We start from the raw sequence: 22,065 nt of genomic DNA on the forward strand, positions 1-22,065 counted from the left end.
ACTGGAAATGCCTAGCCTAGAAGAAAGAAGAATTAAGAAGTGTATGGTAGCTATCTTCAAATATTTAAAATGACATCATACAAAAGAGGGATTAGATGTGCTCTTTTTGGTCAAAGAGTGGTAGAATTTCAATTCAATTCAACCAACATTTATTAAGAACTCATTATGTAGGAGGCATCATGCTAGATGCAGGGGATACAAAAAAGAAAACCAAAATATTCTGTGACTTTAAGGCATAAATATTTATCTTTTATTAGGAAAAATATATTTTAACTAGTTAAATCTAGTTAACTTCCTTAATGAAGAATTCTCTAACAAAACTCTAAAAGAGAAAAGGGAGATCTTGGGAGGTAGTTGGTTCTTTCTTCCTTGAGGTCTTCAAGCAGATGCATGACAATTTGTTGTAAATTCATGGTAATATATAGTTTGAACTAAATATAGATAGTCTCTAAGACTCCCTGGAACACTAAGATTTTTTTGATGCTATTTTTTCTTTTTATCTATTGTTCCAACTGGGATGTTACACGGAACACCCTCTGAGATACTAGCCTTGCAAATCTAAACACAAAATGAAAGCAACTGTTTCAGATGTCTAGATGTCCAAAACCAAACTTATCATTGTTCTCTCTAAAATGGTTAGCCCTCACAACTTCTTTATCTCAGCTTAAAAATATCACTGTTATCACATTTTCCAAGATGCAAAAAATAGAATATTTTCTTTTTCCTCCTTCTTTTGCTCTCAAAGCTAATATTTCCCTAAGACATATACATTCTTTCTCTGAAATGTCTTTCAAATTAGGAAGGAAACAAGCATTTATCATGTGCCACTATTTGTAGGCACTGTGCTAAGACCTTCATAAATTTTATTTCATTTGATTCTCACAACCACCCTGGGAGATAGGTACTATTATTATCATTCTCATTTTATAGTGGCAGAAACTGAGGCAGTCAGAGGTTAACTGACTTGCCTAGGTTCACACAGCTACTAAGTATCTGAGGTCAAATTTGAACTCAGGTCTTCCTGACTCCAGTCATAGCACTCTATCCATTATGATAACTACCTCTTTCTTTATTCCCACTGCTACTGAGGTCATCAAAATTTAAATTGCTATATCAGCCTTCTAGCAGGTCTTTTCCACTTCTGGTTTCTCCCTATTTTAATTCACCTAGAATATGGATAATGAAGCTGTCTACATTAAGTATAAGTTATTTTGCTTAGTTTTGAAAGATCCTGCTGCCCATTCATATATACAACCTATTTTACACATGTACCTCAAACTATGCAAATTTCAGTCAAGCTTAACTATTATCCCCTAAATATGTTCAACAAACAGGATTCCATATCAGAATTAAATAATTATTATTATTTAAAAAGTAGTCCCTGTTTAGTACTCAAAATATCCTGATGTATTTTCCACTTATTTAAAATGCTGCCCATCTCTTAGTAGCATTGTAAAAGATTTCCATCTTTTAAAGCCAAGAGTGAGGGAAATTATCCAGAATACAACATAGATATGTAGATATGAGATCATTAGGGTCAGAGGTATAGCACTAGGACTGTTAAGTAAAGGGTGAATAAAAGGAATAACTTATAAGAGGTAGTGACTATCTCTTAGGAAAGAAAAGGAATAGTCAAAAACAAGTTACTAGCTGAGGCTATAGGAATAAAACTACTATACATAGAAAATGAGATTTTGATCACAAGGAAGAGAATAAGAATAGAGATCAGTGGGAAACAAATTCTTATAAGCAAGTGGAAATATAGAACTAGAATATACAATGATCAGTCAGGGCTTATAATACAAATTTTTAGGGTCATCATCAACATAGAAAGATTTTGATTCAAGACATTTATTAAGTTCTTACTATGTGAATGTACCTTTATGAACTACATAAAAGGAGCAGTTATTGAAGTCAAAGAATATAGGTCTCTCTATAAGACTAAACATGTAGAGAGAAGAATAGAGGGACAGGACAGAGCTTTGAAGAATTCCATAATTAATAGGGGCGTGGGGAAGGGGAAGAAAAGGAGCCAGGGAATAAGACAATAGTTTATGAAGTAGGAGAACTATCTAGAGTGTAATGTCACACAATGTATGGTCAATGTATGGGAAGAGCTTCTTTAAAACTCAATTACTCTCCATTTTCACTGTGAGAACTTTTTTATCATCTCAACCTGAATTATTGAAACATTCTCCTAGTTGACTGATCACCTCAGTGTTCCTCTTCCTTTCTTTACACAAAGTATGTGTAGGACTTGAATAGATAAAAGCTGCTGAAGATCTTCCAAAAAAGGAGAGATCAAAGAAGTACAAAGATAAAAAAGCAGCAAAGTGATATCTAGCACTGTATGTGTAGAAGACAGTAAGGAGAATCAAATTACCAGAAACAAAGGAGGTTGAGGACTTAGAAGAGGCTTTGATTAGAAGGAAGTAGTATTACAGGTTCAACAAAACTGTGTAACTATCTTGACTATAAGGTATGGAATAAATGAAAAGATGAAGAAAGAGAGTCAGCTGCTGTAGAACACACAAAACTGAGAAAGAAACAGATAAAGAAGGCTTCTCTTTTATAAGTATGGAGGTAAGAAAGGATAGATATTAGGACCAGGTGGAGTGAAAGGCGGATGACGAAGAAGAGTCAAAATAATAATTCAAAGCTGACACTCTCACATTAATGGAAGGCATCTGACTTAACACCCTAGCTCACTTGCTTGATTTTTATTTGCTCACCTGGATGGGTGCCTCTTGGGACTTTTCTCTCCATCATCCACTGATTTTCTCCTTGATCAAAATTAGAGTTCCCATCAGGTTTGGAAACTGGAAGCCCTGTTCAATGGGAAAGAAATGGGACTTTAACATCTGTCATGGGCCCAAAGAGCCATCCCAAAGAGCCTCTTGGTCAACAGGGAAGACAAAGCAAAAAAAAAAGAAAAAAAAAGGCCCAGAGAAAGGTATGATGGACAAAGGTGTTTAGAATTCTGTTTCCAAGGAGAGCGGGGAGGACTAGTCAAGGAATTTATTTCACTTTCCTTGTTATAAGATGGTCTAACTTCCCACCCACAAAAGTATCTGTACTGACACCTTAGACGAGAGTCCCTGGCAAAGGGAATATAAGATAGGGAAACCATAGACTCTCAGGGGTGACACAACAATATTGCCCATTTCTAATTTAGTAGAAATAGGGAGAGTTAATGTCTTTCCTCTAAGCTAAAGAGGAAATTAGGAATCTTTGATCCCTTAAACCCAAGTTAAAATCCAGCAATATATTTCAGGTGCTACATAAAAACAACTAACACCCTAAAGCCAGATTCTGAGTCATAAGGGAGAATTGTCCTTACACAAAGAGACTAGGTTCCTATAGTTCTCCAGCATCACATCCCTCTGAGCAGGGTCCAGCTGCCCCCATTCTTCTGGGGTGAAGTCCATGGCCACATCTTTGAATGTCACTGTTTCCTGAAACACCAAACACATTTTTACTTACCCTAAGATCATTTCCTGCTAACTTTGGTGCTCCTCCCACCCCCCCCCCAAAAAAAATTCTATATGGTTCTTAGAAGAGTAGTGAATAAACAGTACTAAGGAAAGTAAATAAGATATACGAATCATTACAACATTAAACTCAAATGAAGTACGCCACAACAAGTATGTCAGTTTGTGCTACTGTGACTGACTGCAGAATATTTATTTTTTAAAAGTATGGGACATGGTCTCCATCCCTTAAGAGTTTACAACATTGATATTAAGGAGAAGAAAGAAATGCAAGAAAATGGAGAATAAAACAAAACAGTTATCAGGCACTGGAAAAAGTAAGTACTACACAGGTTAGAGAAAGGAGAGATCACAGTGGATGGCATTTTTTTTTGGCCTTTTGGAGGGCAGTTGGGGTTAAGTAACTTGCCCAAGGTCACACAACTAGTTTTTTGTGTGTGTTAAGTGTCTGAGGCCAGATCCGAACTCAGGTCCTCCTGACTCCAGGGCCAGCACTCTACTCACTGCGCCACCTAGCTGCCCCCCCAACAGTGGATATTAAGAGCTTCATGCAGATGATAGGACTTAAAGAGCTACAGACATGGAAGAATGGCATTCCAAGGCATATACAAAGTCAAAAAAGGTAGTAAATAGGTAATAAAGCTTGGATTTAAGGTAGAAATAATGAAGAATTATAAGAATGACACAATTCTTGGGAGAGTCAAGTAGAAAATGTCTTGGCTAGGATTGAGATAGAGGTAGAGATGAAGTTTGGGGGTAAAGGAGGTAAGTGACTCTAGGTCCAAAGCAACTAAATCCTGAGTCCAAAACTAACTTCTGAATCAGTACCCATAATTGTCTACCTATACATAGTTGGTGTTTTTTCCTCAAACACTAGCATAATAATTCCTTACTAGTAAGAAAAGGATTCCTAAAGCCTGAACCTGCAAAATTCCCTCAAGCATTTAGGTAGGGATAGTAACAATGACACTTAAAGCAGGAAGCCTGACTATACTAGGAGTACAAAATTTTCACATTCTAGAAAGCTTTGAATGCCTAAACTCTAGAAAGTTTATGTCATACAAAGACGAAGATCAGATGAACACATCTGCAAGTTATTGTGTCCATAATTCTGGCCTCTCAATGGCCGAGTACTTTAAATATCCTTTGACAAGCAGTTTCTACAGAATCCTTGCAATCTGCCCAAAGTCAGGCTATAAAAGACTCTCTGGAAGTTTGGTAAAGGGCTCCCTCTTCCTCTCTAGAGAATGATGCTGCAGGCACTAAATACAGATTAAAGAATACAGTAGAATATAAGCTACTTGAAGGCAACGGGCAGTTTCATTTTTGTCTTTGTATCCCTTATGCCTAGCACAGTGCCGTGTGTGTGTGTGTGTGTGTGTGTGTGTGTATAAGTAGTGTAAGCAAGGTCACTCAAAAAGCCTGGCATCTAGGTTTTGGGTGGCATTCTGGGAGTTTAGTCCTTGAGATGTATTTACAATTTGTCTAAGAGAAGTATTCCAAGTTCCAAAAACAAATATATGCCCCTGTTCTCACTACCAACCTACTGCTTTCATTGTCCCACTTCTCAGTGTAGACCATCCATCTCCTTGCTATTTTAATTCAAATTTTCAAATCTATCCAACTAATTCCCATACTACTTTCCTTCAGTTGGCTCCTCAATAATCCCTTTCTACTTTGCTCTGTTAAATCCCTAATTGATTTGGCACAAATTCTCCTGAAATTTGAAATTTTCACCTTTCTTTTACCACCTCACCTTACTAGAAACCTAGCTATGCCAAGATCACTCCTTTTCTCTTACAGTCTCTTAAACAATGGAAGAAAGATAAACCTTCGTCTTGCATCCCAGTGCCAATTCTGGACCACTAACCCATCACCCATCACAATAACCCATCATTTACTTTTCTTCATTTAAAATCTAATCTTGTGGTACTATCAAGTACCACAAAACCCTCTCTCCCCTTCTGACCAACTTCTGCTCTCTTGGATAACTTTAGTGCCTGTCTTGATGACTCTAGCTTTCATGCTAATGATCCATCTGACACCACAATACAGTTCCTTGACCTCCTGAACTCTACTGACCTTTCATTAATCACTGGCAAGGCCACATCCTTGAACCTAATTATTATATGGCACATCCTTCTGTCCAAGACCTCAAACTTGACTTGTGTCAAAACTCTGAGTACAACTTCCTTACCTACCTACCATGTGGATCATCCAACAGTCATATAGCAAATGCCTACTCTATGCCAGGCACTATGCTGGGGCTAAGGATCCCCCCCCCAAAAAAGAATAAAGAAATGAAACAATTCTTATTCTCAAGGAGCATACTTAAATTCAAATCTTGTCTGTCACCTCAAATGACCTTGGCCAACCAAGTGACTTAAACTCTTTGGTTGTCTTCTTCAAATATAAAGTAAAGGGGTTGGACTAGATATTATGTATTTTTATTAAGTTATTTTCCTAATCTAAATTTATGATCTTATCCTTAAAACCACCATACTTTTTCTTCTTCCTCAATGAGGAGTAAGAGTAAACACTTGTTCTTTCCCATTTTATACTTGATTAAATTCGACACTGCTTTCCATATAATCCTGGACTCCCTTTGTCCCTGTCATAACAATTCTCAATATTGAAATAAAGTTGATCTTTCCCTATTCCTGCCTCTAGGTTACAGACTTCTATTGAACTATGTGAAAATAAAGACAATGCAATATGTTCAAAGTTAGGGAAAGTGGTTAAGAGTCATAGGCCAAAAATGACCCAAAAGGCCATGCTCTGAGAAGGTAAAGTAGTATGACTACAAAGAAAGCAATAGTGACCTTCAGAAAAAGCCTCAGTAGGCTTCTAGGAAAAAAAATCAGGCAGTAGAGTGTTGGGAATGGAGCTAGTCTATATAGGAGGAGAAACAGGGCTATCAGTGAGGATGACAAGAAAGGCTGTATTAGTAATATTCCTGAAAGGTAAAAAAAGAACAATCCAGAGTACAAGTAGAAAGGAAGACACTTCTTCCACAATTGTAAGAAAGAATGAGAAAATACACGTCAGGACTGGAAAATGTTTTGATTTAGATGAATATGTATATAATATTTTTGTAAATACATTACAACATAAACACAGGGTATTAAGCAGAGTATAAAGATGCTGGATACTCCCTGAATCCTGGTTAAGTGAAAGGGTAATTGCTGGGTGGAAAGGTCAAGAGAACTGAGAGAGGGAACTGAGCAAATGGAGAGCATTCTCCATGAGGTCCACTCTGCATTACTACAAGAAAGTAGCAAAAAGGAGGTAGTAACAGTGGTTACAGTTGAGAACTAAGTAGGTTATAGTATGACAGCATCCTGGAATCCAGAATCCAGGTACACCTGGATCTCTAATTCCAAGATCCTATAATTTAGTCAATCTCTTGGAATAAAGGCTCAGATCTGAATTTCTGTTAAGACTGAAAAACTCTAGATTTGGTGTGGGGGGAGAGGCAGGAAAGTGTCCACATTCTGAGAAGTGAGTGCATTTCAGGGGGGTAAAAAAAAAAGGAAGTTCAACTTACATGGGACCTGGCTGTCAGTCGAAGAGCAGCTGTTCCTACCTCCTGGATCTTCCTCTCTTGGGGAAGGGAAGAGTCTTGAGAAGACTGAGCTGGGAAAAGAGAAATGATAACATAAGGTAAAGGCCTAAATTACCAACTAGGTACAGCCCCACAATTACTATAAGATCTCCTTCAAAGGAAACAGCAGCTAGCCTTATCTGCTCTTAAGGTAAGAACACAGTGTCAGAGTCACTGATGCTCAAGTACCCAACTGTCCCTATGATCTAGGGGAAAGTTCTGCTCTGGGAGTTAGAACATAAATGCCTAAAGTTCCAACTCTCTCTCCAGAGTTGTGTAAACAAACCTCTCTGTACTTCATTCACCTCCTCATTCATTAAGGAAATTTAAATTTTTACTTAAAAAACAATCGTATGGCTCATCCTTGCTTATAGAATGTGTGAAGAAACAATATGCTGAGTTTTTTTGGGGGGGGAAATGGCTTCACCAATATGAAAATTTTACTTACCAGAGGTCACCTAATCTAGCAGGAAGAAGAGAGAACTGAGAGTCCTATTACAGGTTCTATCACTAGCTGTGGTCTAAAGTCAGTCACGTGACCAGAGTCTCAAGTTTTCTCATTTATTAAATGTTATGTTTTTAAATGGACAAAATTAAATCATAGCTACAAAAAAGCTTTGATAATTAGGAATGCAAACCTTCATATTCACTTATTTAATGTCAGACTAATATTAACAGCAGCTAACATTTTAAACAGCACCTCCCTGCAACAAAACTTTTTATAGACATCTCTTGAGTCTCACAACAATTTTGTGAGGTAGGTAGTACATGTATTATTAGAGATATTAAATGAGCCACTCTAGGTTACACAGCTAAGACATGATAGAATTCGATTTGAACTTATGTCTTTTAACTCCCAGTCAATTTTAACTCCTTCAATTATACCACGATGCCACCTCAGGCTGGCATCAACCTGTGGAGGGTAAGGAGGAGGATAAAGAAGTCATCCCTTCAACCTCAACTGTAGGAGCAACACAGAAAAAGGTGTTTCCCCCCTAACTTCAGAAGGTACATTGATACACAAATAAGAGTTGGAAAGGGGAAAATGGGTCAGATAATGTGATATAAGAGATTTATACTGAGGTTCCATTTTCTTTCACTGAGCCCAAGTAGTTTTTCCTCTCTCCCATTATCTCTATTCGGGTGTCAGTTTTCTTATTTTCTACAAAAAATTAACTTCATCACCTTTAGTGCCATTCTCACCTTCTTCCTCAATCACCTGAGTTGACTTCTCCATAGTTAACCACTTCTTTGGGTTCTGCTGATGGACTTCAAAGTCTTGATCCCTCTGGGCAGAATGGTCAGAAATTGCTCATGAAGTCCAGGATCTGCTCTCTTTTATGAATCTCTTGCCTTTGCCTGGGGGCTCTGAAGATCGCCTATTACTCTTCTTTCCTATAGAACAGACCCCTGTCTGAGGTTGGTGGCCTCCACCTTCGGCTGCAGGAATGTTTCTTTGGGTCTTGGGAGTTCAGCAGTGACGTCTCTTTAGCTGTCAACATTCATCCTCTAACAGAAAGATGGCCCTGGAGTCCAGACGTGGCTCCAGCATAAGCTACCAACGGCTGCTGATGGGGATGGGGATGGGGGTGGGGATGGGAGGGAGAGATAGGGCTGGGTCAAGCAGGGGGTACCTAGTGGCCTCAGATCTAGACTTGGAGGAGCAAGAGATGCAGGACCACGCATGGCCAGAAAGTGAACAAACCATCAGGCACAATTACTGCAAGGTCGAGGTCCCGGGGGCGGGTGGGATATAGAGACCCATAAATATATCTGCCCCCAAACACAAATATGCCCGCCCGACACGTCTCTCCCCCTTGCCCTCCTCCTCCCGAAGACACAGACACACAACACATACAGACACACACACACAGTGTGGGGAGCAGGGTCCCTACCCCCCCATGAAGGCAGACAGACAGACAGACACACACACAGAGTGTGCGGAACGGGGATCAGGAGGAGGGTCGATCTGACCCCCTTCACTTCCCAGGACACCCCAGGCTGCTGGCCCCGCCAGAGCGCCAAGGTCTGAGGCCCCACCCCCGCAGGGGCGCTCTCACCACCCCCTTTTAGGCCTGCTCCTCCCTCGCCCAGCCAGATCTCTAGGTTCCTGTGCCTGCTTGAGGCCGCCATTCTGCCCCGCCAGGGCGTGGGCACGGACACCGGCTGCCCCCCACACTCACCTCCCGCGCCGCCTCCAGAGTGGACAAAGACCACGGGCTTCCAGGCCGGAGAAGGGGTTCGCGCCTGCGCATATCGAGCCTCCGAACGCGGCTGCTGCCAGACCCCGGGCGGGCGGCGCCTCCCCTGCTCCATTCCTTCCTCTTTACCCCCACCCCTGCTGCGCTGCGCCCCGCCTTGCTCCCCAATTTCACCTGATTGTACCGCCTTTGTATATAGTATGCTCCGTTATTCCGTCAGCTCCATGATGGTAGGGACTCCCTTTTACCTTTGTTTGTAACTTCAGCACTGAACACAGTGCCTGGCGCGTAGTAGAGCCTTAATAAGGGTTTATTCACTGACTGATACACAGGTGCTCACAGAAGTATATGCAACATATATGCAAAGTAAATACCAGGCCTTTGGAGGGAAGCCGCAGGAGTTAGCCGGGGGACAGGAGAGGCCTTATGTAGGAGGTGATGTTAATGCTGGATTCTGAAGAAAGCAGAGGTGAAAGGATACATTCTAGCATGAAGGGCAGTCCACCAGCATTTAAGTTCTTACTATGTGTAATAATAATGACTAATATAATGCATTGTTGTTAAGATCATGTATCAGGCACCATGCTAAGTGCAAAGCTTGGAAAGAATTTAAATCCTAATGGAAGGAACAGCTTGTAAATAACTACGTGAAGATAGGGGCCAAGTCTCTAGCAGCCCTCCTGTGTCCAGCAGACTTGTAGACTTAGGTCTTGAAGGAAACCGGGAAATCAAGAAACAGAGGTGAATGGGGGAGGGGGAGATAAAGTGACCAGTGTGAAGGACAGCAAAGAGGCCAGTATAGCTGGATCATAAAAACACTGAAGGCTAAGAACTGGTCAGGTTATGAATACCTTTAAGTATCAGAGGAAAATTGCTTTGACAGCTGCCTGGATCCGGGAGAGAAGAGGCAGAGAGATCCAATTAATGTGCTATTTGCAGTAGTCCTGGTGAGAGATGGGGAGTGTGGGGAACTAAGCTGTGAGAATAAGGAGATGAAGAGATGTTGGAATGATAGAAATGATGAGATTTGACAACAAATTGGGTATGTGGTGAGGGAGAGTGAGAAGCTCAAGATAACTCTGATTAACCTGAAATATGGTAGCGCCCTTGACAGTGTAAGGGAATATTTGACAAGAGTCCCTGTATCTGTTGCCTTTTGTAATAACAGTATTTTAAACTCCAAAGCTCTAATTATTTATCCAGTTCTTTCCTCTAACATTCTTATTTCATTTACAAAATTAAAATTGTTGATTTATTTCTTCAAAGAATTCTAGAATTTTAGAAACAAGAATAAATTTATTTCCAAGCACTATTTTTCTTTGGGGCTTTGCGTTGATATTTTGGGGTCAATCTCTTCTTTAGGACATGTGTTTTAGGGATCCCTAGCATGGTAATCTTTATCAAGGGAGTTTTAAAAATTTACTCATCCTTCTGATGGGGTGTTTGGGTGCCTGTGCTTGAGCCACAGTTTGTAAAATCACATTTCTCCCTAGCCTCAAAACACTGTCTCAGGCAGTTTCTCTTTAGCTCAAGGGCAGTGCAATCTAGCAAAATACTTATCTCTCTTCCTGATACAGTGGCCAGCTTTACTTATAGAATTTAGACGTTTGACCCAACTGTGAAGCAGCTGCATACTGGATCATAGCTATCATATTTATCTTAGACTCAGTCATATGTATACTCCCTAGTTCATTATACATATCCTGTATCCCTTATTAGCTTGGAACATAAGTTTATTCCCAACATCCATCTTGTCAAACATGAAATTGATGGATGGGTGGCTTGGTCAGTCCTGATCACTAGCTGACTTAGTGCCATTTCAAGCCACTCCCTTGAGCTATTTCCCAGTGAGTTCTGGGCAAGATGCCTGCACAGTATTAAAAGTGCATGTTCTGGGGTGGCGTAGTGAGTAAGAGCCGGCCCTGTCATTGGGAGATCTAGGAAACGCACGCCACGCTCTGAGCTGCATCCAATCAGAGCTGCAGCAGTGAGCGCGTCATCCTGTTCTTCCCCAGTGATTTGCTTGCTGGCGCCATTGAGAGCAGTGCCGCGGAGGAGAGCTGAGGCAGGACAACATAAGCCCTCCCCTGAAAATAAGCCCTCTGGTGTCTTTCTTTCCAAAAAAAAAAAAAAATAAGACAGTGTCTTATTATCGGGAAACACGGTACTTGGCACCCACACACAATAACTGGCTGTGTAACCTTGAGCAAGTTACTTAACCCCAATTGCTTAGGGGCGGCCAGGTGGCTCAGCGAGTAAGAGCACCGGCTCCAGTGTCGGGATGACCTGGATCAAATCCGGGCTCAGATACTCAGCACCACACCCAGAAATAACTGGCTGTGTAACCTTGAGCAAGTTACTTAACCCCTATTGCTTAAAAAAAAAAGTGCATGTTCCTTTAAGCACTGACCACTCCTTAACCCCTCCCTAATCCTATCCTGACTCACCTAGTTAGCATATTTGGCACAGTTTTCACTATAATTTATCCTATATAAACTTTAACTGAACCCTCTAAAGTTGCAGGTTCCCTAAGAACTCTTGCCTGCTATATAACTTAACAATAAGTCTGCCACCTCGACTTAGAGAATGCTTAAGTCTGTGAATTCATTACAGACTGCTTTCCGGGAACTATGGTTTTTGGGGTTCCTGGACTCCCTGAATTCCCTGAGTCTTTGACACCCCCCACCCCCATCACTTCCGGTAATATTTTTTTCCACTGGATTCTTTTCAATCAACAAAAAATCTGCCTTCTCTCCTCCCACCTCTCTCCCCACAACTGAGAAAGAAATAAAAAGAAAATCCCTGTTACAAACATGTAGAATCAAGTAAAACAATTCTTTGCATTACCCATGTCCAAAAAAATATGCCTGTCTGCTCTCTGAATACATCATCTATCTGTCTATCAGAAGCATGTTTCATCATGAATCCTCTACTTGATCCCTGCATTGATCAGAGCATTCCTAGGTATTTTAGGTTTTTAAAAAATCTTTACAATATTGCAAACTGTACAGACTGTTTTCGTTCAGCTCATCTCATTCTGCATCAGTTCCTAAAAGTCTTCCAGGTTTCTCTGAAACCATTTCCTTCATCATTCTTCCAGCACAATAGTATTCCATTTTACTTATCATATAACTTGTTTAGACATTTCCCAATTGGTGAGCATCCATTCAGTTTCTAATTCTTTGCCACTTTAAAAAGAGCTGCTATAGGGGGCGGAGTCAAGATGGCAGAGTAGAAACAGGACTTCCTCTCAGCTCCCACTCCCACCTCCTCCAATTCATGTGAAAAATGACTCTAAACAAACTTTGGAGCTACAGAACCCACAAAATGACACAGAAAAGCTAACCTCCAAGCTGGCAGGAAGGGGCCAGTGCAGCACTCTGGGAGCCTAGCCCAGCATGAGCCAGAGGTTTTAGCTTCAGGGCAGCCACAACCAGCCACCAGCTGGAGGGACTTCAGATCACCAGCAGCTGTGGCAGTTTCCAGAATTATCAACCCATGGGTGCTAAGGACAAAGTGAGAGGTCAGTGCAGTGTGGAATTTGGGACCTGGGAGTTTGGGAGTGTGGTCCAGCCTTTACTCCTGGGAGGGAGAAGAAGCTGAGGCACCACAGCTGTGAAGCCGCTGCCACGTGGCTGCTTCAGAGCTCCTGGCTTGCAGATTGTAAGGGGACCAAGCAACTAGTCTGAGGGGTAATCACTCTTGCTTTAACCTGCTTGGATCTGGACTGTGGTCTGGGGTGGAGGTCCTGGGATGTGTGACCAGTTTGCCAGAGCGTGTGGAGGCTTCAGAGAGGGCACCCAACTAATAGCTCCAGCAGCTGAGAAAAACCCAGCAATTTGGTACAAAGCTCCCCCTCTGGTAGCAGAGTTCTACTGTGGCAAAAAGCTCAAAAGTCAAGTAATTGAATGGCAACATGAGCAAGTGAGGGAAGCAAGGCAAGCACAGCACTCTGACTTTGGATTCCTTTTCTGAGGACAAAAAGGATGGCAGCATGGAACAGGAGGAAGACAACAAAGTCAGAACTCCTGCACCAAAAGCTTCCAACAAAAGAATAAGCTGCTTATAGGCCATAGAGGAGCTTAAGAACGATTTTGAAAACCAAATAAGAGTAGTAGAGGAAAAATCAAGAAGAGAAATGAGAATGATGCAAGAAAAGTATGAAATGAGAGGCAACAACCTGACTGAAGAAAAAAATACCTTAAAAAATAGACTAACTCAAATGGCAAAAGAGGCTCAAAAAGCCAATGAGGAGAATGCCTTAAAAAGCAGAATTTGCCAGATGGAAAAAGAATCTCAAAAGCTCACTGAAGAGAATCATTCCTTCAGAATTAGATTGGAGCAAATGGAAGCTAGTGACTTTATGAGAAATCAAGATGCTGTTAAACAGATTCAAACAAATAAAAAAATAAAAGGCAATGTGAAATATCTCATTGGAAAAACCACTGGGAGCAGCTAGGTGGCACAGTGAGTAAAGTGCTGGCCCCGGAGTCAGGAGGACCTGAGTTCGGCTCCAGCCTTGGACACTTAACATCCACACAAAATAACTAGCCGTGTAACTTTGGGCAAGTTACTTAACCCCAATTGCCCTCCAAAAGGAAAAAAAAAAAGATTATATTCAGTTTTTCTGAGTAATTATTTTGGGTTGTAAACCTATTTCCTTTGCAGGTAGGTAGCACAATGGATAGAATACTGTGCCTGGAAGTCAGGAGGATTTGTGTTCAAATCCAACCATAGACACTAGCTGTTGGACCCTGGACAAATTAGTTTCCTCAACTGTAAAATGGGGATACTAAAAACACCTTCCAAGGTTTTTGTGAGGATCAAATACGAATGTCTATAAAGAGCTTAGCACAATTCCTGGCACACAGTAGACACATACATCTATATTTCCTTTCTTCTGAAACATTATATTCCGAGCTCACTGGTTTGTTTGTTTTTGTCTTAATAGTGGTGGCTGCTAAATTCTATGTAATTCCTTGGTACTTGAATTATTTCTAACTTCTTGAACTATTTTTTCTTTGAAATAGAAGCTCTAGATTTTGGATGTAATATTCTTGGGAATTTTCATTTGGGGGTTCCTTTGAGGTAATAACTAGTTGAATCTATTTATACTTTGTCTTCTGATTCTACAGTTTTCTTTCATATCTTGAAATAGGATGTCTAGACTTTTTTTTTGGTCATGGATTTCAGATAGCTATGGATTTTGAAATTATCTATTCTCAGTCACTAATTTCCCAGGCCAGTGGTTTTTGTTGTGAGATGTCTTACATTTCCTTGCATTTTTCAGTTTTTTTTAATTTCATTTTAATATTTCGTGTCTTATTAATTTTGTTTGGTCCATTCTAATTTTCAAGGAGTTTGTTGCTTGAATAAGATTTTTGTGCCTCTTGTGACAAGTTGTTAATTTTTTTTCCAATTCTTTCTTTCATAGATTCCTTTTCCACTTTTCCTTTAGCACTGCCATTTATTTAAAAAAACATTTTCATGCTTTTAAAAAACCTTTATCATTCACAGATATATTAGTTTAACTTGTGCTCAAGTTTTGTTTCTCTTTGATGCTTTACTTTTAGTTATTTTGGAGGCATTCTCTTCTCTGTTAGTGTCTGGTGCTTCCCTACCACTGTAATAGTTCCTTATGGAAAGGATTCTTTTTTCCTGACTTCAAAATTAATGTTAGGGCCAGATTCTATGAATTTGTAGAGGAAATATCTGAGCTAATCCTGCTGCTCTTTTCTTGAAACATTTAATATCGTTTTATTCTCAAATTTCAAGGACAGTTCAGGCTGGAAACCTGAAAGCTTCCCAGCTCTTCAAAGGGGTCTGACCCAGGGCAAAGTCTGATTTTTCCCCTGCTGGTCTGAACTCTGCAAGTTCCTGACCTGGGTTTAGGTCTAAGCAAGATGCCTTTAGACTTTCTTGGTGAAAGTTCTAGTTGACTGCTTCTGAATTCAGCTTCTATCTACCAGATGGAAAGGTCTGCTGATTCAGAGTGGCAGAACTGCAGGTTACTTTTTGGCCTGGGATTCCTACTCTGGTTATACCTCTGTAGGCTTCAGACTGGGCTGGAAGCTAGAACTGACACCCTGCTCTGCTCTTGGGGTTAGTGCCACACAGATACTGCTTGCTTCCAAACTTCCTGCTAAGTACGAAGTCTAGGCCCTCTAATTAATCCTCTTGGAATGCCACCCCTAGATGTGCAACTCCTCAGTTGCTCTGTATTTGTGACCTGAAACTGGATAGTGAGAAACCAAGTTGCTAGTTGGCCATCTATTCCTGTATCTTGCATAAGTTTAAGCCCATTTGTGCTAGATTTGGGACCTCTCTTTGCCTTGGTGCACCGCCTCTCCCTGCATTAGAATGCTCTGCTTAGTCATTTTTGGTTAGACCCTGTCTCCATTGTTCATAGACCTCTCTATCTCCTTGTGCTGCCTTGGACTAGAAAAATGATTCTCTGTGATTTTTATCTTGGAATTCTTTGTTAGGACTTAGTAGGGTATGTTCTTTAGATCCATTTGGAAGAACTGTGGGATTGAGAGTGGTTGTACTTCTTCTTGCTGCTCTGTCCAATCTTTGTTTTTAATTTTTTTCTTTGCATTTTAAATTCTGAGTTGTCTCCCTCCCTCCCAATCCCACATTAGAGAAAGACAACATTTGATATATATTTGTGGAACCATATATTTTTTTGTATATCAGTTCCTTCTCTGGAGGTAGATAACATTTTCCTTCAGATGTTCTTCATAGTTAATTTAAATATTCATTCATAATTGCTTAATCATTCAGTTACTCTTTGGACAATATTGCTGCTACTGTATACCATGTTCTCTTGGTTCTGCTCATTTCACTCTGCATTATTTCATGTACTTTGCATGTTTTTCTAAATCTACCTGCAAATGTCTTAAAGCACAGTAATATTCCATTCACTTCCCAAATTGAGATGTTAGGGTTTGACTCTGTGCATTTCTAGAGGGAATATCTGTTTGGCCTTAATTTGTATTATTTGGGTCCTGCTACTGCTGCTTTCCCTGGGTATTGAATGCTATTGTCCATCAAGGATCTTAGTGGCAACTCAGACTGAGGACCTGTAAACTCTAAGTGCAACCAGAATGGTCTGATCTAGGACTAAGTCTGATCATTACCCTCCTAATCTGGGCTTTGCAGTTTGATACCAGTTTGGGTTTGAGTGACAGAATTGTAGACTTTGCCCCTGGTTGAAGTTCTATAAACTGCTGCAAGTCCCCTTTTCTGTCAGCTAGCTGGATTAGTCTCAGTTCTCTGCCCTGGTTACTCAGTTGCAGGCTTCAGACTGAGGTGGGTTTAAATGTGAAACCTTGCTGTCAAGTCAAAGCCACATGGCTACTGCTCGTTTCTACTCCTGTTCCTTGCCTAGTACACAACCACAGGCCCAAGATTTTTCTTGCTCTCATACACAGATATTAGCTGGATTATTGTTGTGTGATTTGTCCTTTGTCCTTGAAGAGGACCATGACATCAGGAAGATGATGCCCATGACTTGCAGATGAATTGAATTTAAGTGAGGGAGAGCTGTGCAAAGTTACCAACCTCATTTTATCCTCCAGAGCCTTCTAGGTCCAGTGGCCAGATAGATCAGGATACAGTAGGGGACCTTGGCCTTTGCCCATTCAGTGACTAGGGATGTTTAAGAAGTGAGTCAAGGGATGGCCCCTTTAATTAAAAGAAAAAATCAAACTGGGAGGGGAAGACACTCAGGGTTTCTGGCCAAAAGAGAGACAATTACTATTTACATTCATTGTGCTGGCTTCCAATTTCCACATTCTTTAAATAACAATTCTGTGTTTCTGAAGTTCAAGTTTTTGTTTTTTACTTAGGTAATTAAAAAAAATTAAGATTGAATTGAAGGAAGAAAAGTACCTAGGAGACTATTGGAGAATTATAGTACTTCAGGGCGTGACATTCTGGGAAGATCTGACATGTGGTCCTTCAGTGGGAAATGTGGTCTCTAATTCAACAAACATTTATCAGTTGCCTATTACTTTGGTGTCCCAAAAAGTCTTAGCAGTTTTTGTACGTTTTAAGTTTTTGAACCTTTGTGTTTTGGCTAGATTGCATATTTCTGGAGACAGGGGTAGTATCTAGGCTTTATTTGGTTCTGATTTGTATTCCTTGGGGTATTACTATTTTCTCTGAGTGTATAATGCAGTGTCCACCAAGAATGAAGGATCTTAAGCTATTGAAGATTAAAACTGCATTAAGACTTTGGGGACACCCTTCATGTACCAGACATTGTACTAGGTACACAGAAACAGAAATGAAATAGTCCCTGGCCTCAAGTCCCTCTACCAGAAAGTCTCAGACAGAATAATAGGATTCTTCTAAATAGTGTCCCTATATTTGCCTATATTAGGTATATGTGAAACAACACCAGTTGTAACAGACACTAGAAATCTCACCACATAAGGGACATTTTATTTCTTTTGTTTTAAGGAAATATCCTTAAGGGTCCGAATCTACCTCCCCAGTTACTGTACCTTATTACCTGTAGTTTCCATTCTTGGGAACAAAAGCTCATTAATGAAAACTCTTCTTTATGGAAATGGAGCTATAGTTGTGTTTCTGAGTAAGTTAAAATCATTTAAACATTATTCTTTTGCTTATAGCTATTAAAAAACCCCTGGTGATTCAAAATAATTAATAATAATAAAGTACCCTACCTTTTATTTTTGATGTCTCTTTTTGTTAAGTACATAAAGAATGGTCCTTGGACAAAAATATACATTATCCTGATCTCACTGGATAGATAACTAGGGTCCAGAAAGATATTAGGCAAAGTGTTTATTAAGAAAGGAGGTGAGACATTCAAGAAGAATTGCTAGTCATAGATGTAGAGGAAAGACAGAAATTGAAAAGCCAGTGGTGGGAGGGAAGCATTCTAAAAGTCACATCGTCAGGCAAACTTGAACCATCAAACTTCAAAGGAAAAGGTAGAAACTTTGAATGAATAGCCTACAGAAATAGCTTGGAAACCATAACTTCTTCATGCTTTACTATATCTTGACCATATAGCTAGCTAGCTAGCTGTACTACCACCACTATACTTCTACCTTATCTTTCCTTCCCATAGCCATTTCCTTATGCTCTCGGGGTGGGGTAGGGGTGGGGGTAGGGTCTTCTGTAATGGTGGTTGTTAATGTTAACCATATTTTCTGGCTCCTAATTTTGTATTATTTTCTGAATAGTAAGGTGCATGGGAGATTGTTTATGAATGTTCTGGGAATATGAATATCTCTAAGAATGCTTGTTTTTCCTCAAGTATCTATGAAAAGATCTATAGCTCTACATATCTGCCTTTCATTTCTACTTGCCAGAGAATTTCACATTCTCAACCTACACTTGAGGGACCAATTGGTATTGGGACAGCTCACATTAAGCATTAGTCATGCCAAGGCAGAGGTCATCTAAGGCCAAATCACCTTTCATATTAATACCACATTACATTTTAAACACATATACTTTCTCAGACACAATAATTCTACTTGAAACCAATTGTTTCATAAATCTATACTGGGTTTAAATTAGAAAGGGATGCCATAGGCCTAAGTTCAGAGCTGAGCTTGAAAAAGTGGTTTCTGGGCTTCTCAAAAAAGACTGATAGATTAGACCTTAACTGTGGAATAACTCAGAGTAAAAAATACATACTTGGAGAATAAAGCAGGATTTATGATTGTTGTACATTACCCATGAATAACAATAAATTACTGAACCCCTGTGTCCTTGTGTGACCATTTTGTACTGAGGCAGTTTTAAATCATCAGATGACAAGTTTGGAAGCCAGTAGAACCCACTATCCACTTCTTTGACCCCTATACTCTTATGTAAACATACTGTAAACCACGTTCCTGTGTAAACATGTTTATATCCTATTGTGACTTAGTGAAGATGATTCCCCACTGTGGACATCAGAGAAAAGGCCTATTTACTGTCTCCTGATTAATTCTCCTGCTTATGGATTTTTTACTTACGCTCTTTTGGTGGCAAAAAGTAAAGAAAAATGCTCCGCAAAAAATACCACTGGGTGCATGTGTGATTGGACAGGGCTCCTCCTGTCTCTGCAATAGGAATTAACTTTCCTTAAAAGGTAACAAAGCTGTCCCAAGGACTTGATTTGCCCCTACCTCACTTGGCTTTAACTTCTTAAATCACCTAAGGGCATATAGAAAGTCCCATTCACATGAAGTTAGAGACCTTCCAAATTTCTGAAGCCTTCACATCCTGCTCACTTTACTAGAGGCAATTCCTTATGGAAATGAGTTTATGGGGCCAAGCCCTGAGAAGCTAAATAAAGCCTTTATCTTTGTTGCATATCCTTTATGTGTTAGGGCAAATTAAATCTCCTTCTGTGAACTTTTCATAGACTTGAGAGTGCCTCATTTCATCCTAACATCAATCAAACCAGAACTAAAGGAGTGCTGGTGTTTGGCCTACCGCTAAAATTTGGCATAGTTGTTAATTGGGATGAGATGAGATGGCTTTGGGGCTTACAACAACCTGGTTAAGTTACTGAAGCGCATTGAAAATATGGAGAGTAAGGCACAAGTCACTTAACCCCGTTTGCCTCAGTTCCTCATCTATAAAATAAGCTGGAGAAGGAAATGGCAAACCATCCCAGTATCTTTGCCAAGAAAACCTCAAATGGGGTCACGAAGAGTCGGACACAACTGAAATGACTGAACATAAGAGATATAAGCTTGACTTTATCGGAGTCTTTCTAGTCATTGAATCCTATTAGTCAGTACACCAAGTAGGTAAAAGGCACTCTGAGGAGTTGGAGCCCAGAAACTGACAACAAAAAGAAGCTTGGTTACACTAAGATGCATGGACATGACCATGAGACCAATGACACTGTTCAGAAAGTGTAAGACCAACAGAGGGCAATGCCTAGGAAAGAGTACATGTATTTATGGCTTATGAGGGGAAATGTTCTATTACTATTTTTCTTACTATGTTTATTAATTAATTAATTGATGGTAATTAATGCTATTGCATTCAACTAGTTGTGGCCTTTGTCTAACTATAGTCAAATTAATCGTATTGGTAGGGGCTTGGGAGCTATGTGTTTTGGGTGGATGTGACCGCATAGAGTATCTTGTACCTGAAGTAGCTTATTTGGAGGGTCCATGTATGAGAGGAGGGTGCCCCATATATTTCATATATGTATATTTTTCAAGTGTCTGCATTAAGTACCAATCAAATTTATATTTTCTTTTGTAGTACACTATTTCAATTTCTTCCCTGCTTTTCTGAATCTGTAGATAAATATCCCAAGTCCTCATACCCAACTATACCCATAAAGGATCACTGCCTTCTGACCTCATGAACTTGAATGTCACTGCTAGGTTTCTTTAATTTTGATGCATAAATACAGAAGAGAACTTCTTTGGGACAGCTAGTAGAGCATAGTTTACACAGGTGAGTGAGCAGAAGTCTATAGATGACAAATCTCCCTGTGTGTATAGGAAAGAGTCAGATAATGAATACATAATTTTATTCCATATCAAGTTTTTTAAAATACCCTTTGTGAAGTCCATATTAGCATATTTTCCAATTTCTTATTCTCACTTTGTAATTCAGGTATTCAGGTCCTTCCACAGTGGACAAGATTATTGCCAGTGTTGTCTAGTCTTGACCTGCTGGACAATTTATTATTGTTTGCTAAGAGAATCTGTGTTTACTCTAGGTCACTTATTACTTGTCCTAACTTCCATTCACTTCTTTAGTCTATACTTTTATATGCACTCCAAATCAAAATTTCATTTCAGCATTCCCAGGGAATAATTATTCAATGTCTAGAACTTTACATTACTTAAATGTATTTTAAAAATTTCTAGTTCACACACAAGACTTCAACAGGATATTTTAAGTTTTAGAATGTTTGGTCATGTGTAAAACAGTCATGACCATGTGCATTATAACCCAACAATTAGTAATAATAGCAGCTATTATAGTTGTTTACTGTTTACAAAGCTAAGATTTCCATATATTATCTTATTTGATACTCACAAATAAACCTGCAATTACAGTTAGTATCCCCATTTTACATATAGGAAAACTGAGGTTCAAAGATCTTAAAATGATTTATCTATAGTTCTATAGCTAGAAAGTATTAAATACCAGATTCAAACAGAGGACGCTCCTCAGAGTTCTTTTTATTGCACTGCATTATCTCTACTGAATGAATATCTTTATCTCCTGACCAGCCTGACTCAGTACAAATGATAACCATAATTCATGGACTAGATACATAGAGCTATGAATAGCAATTATACAGAATTTTAAGAGCTGGAAAGGACTTTGGAGATTCAATCCATTCATTTTGCAGATGAAGGAATGTAAACACAAAGTAATTATAAGACTTGCCCAAGATCACATAGTGAATTAGTGGCAGAGCTAGAGTTAGAACCCAGGTCTTCTGCCCTTCAATAGTCTCATCATTACAAAATGTCGTCTGTCAAGATAGTGGATAGAACTCTCAGGATCTTCCCTCTGCTCTTCCTAGGGGATAAATATTCCAATCATTTAAATGAAAACATTTCAAATATCTCCCTCTCCCCCACACCCTGAAGAGAATTTAAAAAATATGTATGTGTGCATATATGTGTATACACACATATATGAACACACATACACACATTAATACCATGTATATATATGCCTATATAGATATAGCTATATCTATATAGGTGTATATATATATATATATATATATATATATATATATATATATATATAT

At 39.5% G+C, this 22,065-nt stretch overlaps 1 protein-coding gene across 5 annotated transcripts in view; it reads right to left on the reverse strand.

The window, feature by feature from the left end:
- The window catches only part of LOC138149895 (zinc finger protein 286A-like), a 130,467-nt gene that overhangs the window by 12,995 nt on the left and 95,407 nt on the right, over nt 1–22,065 (reverse strand). Inside the window, exons 1-5 of one of the 5 annotated variants that reach the window (XM_069073090.1) lie at nt 9,279–9,423; nt 8,299–8,663; nt 7,039–7,127; nt 3,341–3,455; nt 2,733–2,828 (exon numbers count right to left, since the gene is read on the reverse strand). The exons of 1 other annotated variant lie outside the window; for it this stretch is intronic. In XM_069073090.1, coding sequence (XP_068929191.1) covers nt 2,733–2,828; nt 3,341–3,455; nt 7,039–7,127; nt 8,299–8,332 — 334 coding nt within the window. In that variant the 5' untranslated portion in view covers nt 8,333–8,663; nt 9,279–9,423. Of the gene's footprint in view, nt 1–2,732; nt 2,829–3,340; nt 3,456–7,038; nt 7,128–8,298; nt 8,664–9,278; nt 9,424–22,065 lie in introns of those variants that run through there. 3 more of the 5 variants (XM_069073095.1, XM_069073094.1, XM_069073093.1) reach the window with 3 other exon arrangements.

Source organism: Petaurus breviceps, unplaced genomic scaffold (genome assembly GCF_028583685.1).
Source record: "Petaurus breviceps papuanus isolate PSGF00001 unplaced genomic scaffold, PetGlider_PUasm1.0 90865, whole genome shotgun sequence".
Classification (NCBI taxonomy): Eukaryota; Metazoa; Chordata; class Mammalia; order Diprotodontia; family Petauridae; genus Petaurus; species Petaurus breviceps.